Here is a 1,524-nt window from a genome sequence, read left to right on the forward strand (position 1 = left end):
TATATATATATATATATATATATATATATATACTGTATATATTTATAAAAATATGTTATGTTTATATATTAAATATATTTATATATAATATAAAATATAATAATATGAATATATAAATGTATAAACATGTAAATATTTTCAAAATATATACTGTATGTGTATGTATTTATATATACATAATAAATAATCTATCTATCTATCTATCTATCTATCTATCATTTTTTGCAATTAGATATTATTATTTTTGTAGTTAGATATTACAATAGTAATAGTTATTTTGTTATTACTGTTAATATGATTTGTTGTTGTCATTATTATTATTATTATTATTATTATTTTATAGTAATAATTGCACTATTACTATTAATAAAATATTGATATATAAATTAAAATTTTTTTACAGCCCTACAAACGAGCATTAAACCTGGATTATTTTCTTTAAATCACATAAATCCAACATTTAATTCCATATTTTAATGATTTTGTAAATCATTTTCATGATATATAATTATAAAGATTGAATAATAATTATTACTGTATATTATTATATATAATCACAAATTTTTTGAACCAAATTGTGCAGTCCTACAAACAAACACATTAAACCTGGAGAATTTTTACCGCATTTTAAATCACAATCACAATTTTTACCAGAAAAATCACAATTAGGTTTCTTCCCAAAGCGTGCAGTCCTAGTAGTTTGTGAAAGTGTGTGTGTGTCTGACCTTTACACTTGTTGTTGTCGGTGAGTTCGTAGCCTGTCCCGCAGCTGATGACCCTCTGACAGCGGTACGATCCCAGCGTGTTGATGCAGCGCTCGCCCCCGCGGCACTGATGAGAGCCCAGCAAACACTCGTTCATGTCTGCAGACACACACAAACTGCCTGTTTACATGGTGCTCTATGATCATTTAAAACCAAGGATTTAAATCTTGTGTTTGCTTGATTGCAAATCGGTTAAAGGATTTTTAGGCTGCATTAATTAGGACAACCGGAACCGGGAACACTTCCCATAATACCCGATGTACTTGCTACATCGTTAGAAGAATGACATCTACGCTAATATTAGTCTGTTTCTCTCTTATTCCGAGGTCACTGTAGCCACCAGATCCAGTTCGTATCCAGCCCAGATGGTGGATCAGCACCTAGAGAGGACCTCTACAGCCCTGAAAAACAGCGGAGACCAGGACAACTAGATGAGCCCCAGATACAGATCCCCAGTAAAGACCTTGTCTCAGACGGACACCGGGACAATACCACAGGAACTAGTTGAATCCTCTACACAATGTGACTTTGCTGCAGCCTGAAATTGAACTGCTGGTTTTGTCTGGTCAGAGGAGAACTGGCCCCCCGACTGAGCCTGGTTTCTCCCAAGGTTTTTTCTCCATTCTGTCACCGATGGAGTCTCCAACCCGTCCACCAGATCATATGCGATTCCCATGAACTCAGTCGCCGCTGTGCCTCAGCAGCAGCGGGACTGCAATCGCAAGATCACAGGCACGGACACACTCCTCGGAGCGTGCCC

General features: G+C 35.5%; 1 protein-coding gene across 3 annotated transcripts in view; it reads right to left on the bottom strand.

Annotated features, from left to right (window-relative positions):
* The window catches only part of fbln1 (fibulin 1), a 74,813-nt gene that overhangs the window by 47,958 nt on the left and 25,331 nt on the right, over positions 1–1,524 (bottom strand). For all 3 annotated transcript variants that reach the window (XM_016543642.1, XM_016543641.1, XM_016543643.1), the window contains exon 7: positions 726–863. In XM_016543642.1, the coding sequence (XP_016399128.1) occupies positions 726–863 (138 nt within the window). The remainder of the gene's footprint in view (positions 1–725; positions 864–1,524) is intronic.

This window comes from Sinocyclocheilus rhinocerous, unplaced genomic scaffold (assembly GCF_001515625.1).
Source record: "Sinocyclocheilus rhinocerous isolate Xijiao unplaced genomic scaffold, SAMN03320098_v1.1 scaffold2958, whole genome shotgun sequence".
NCBI classification, from domain to species: domain Eukaryota; kingdom Metazoa; phylum Chordata; class Actinopteri; order Cypriniformes; family Cyprinidae; genus Sinocyclocheilus; species Sinocyclocheilus rhinocerous.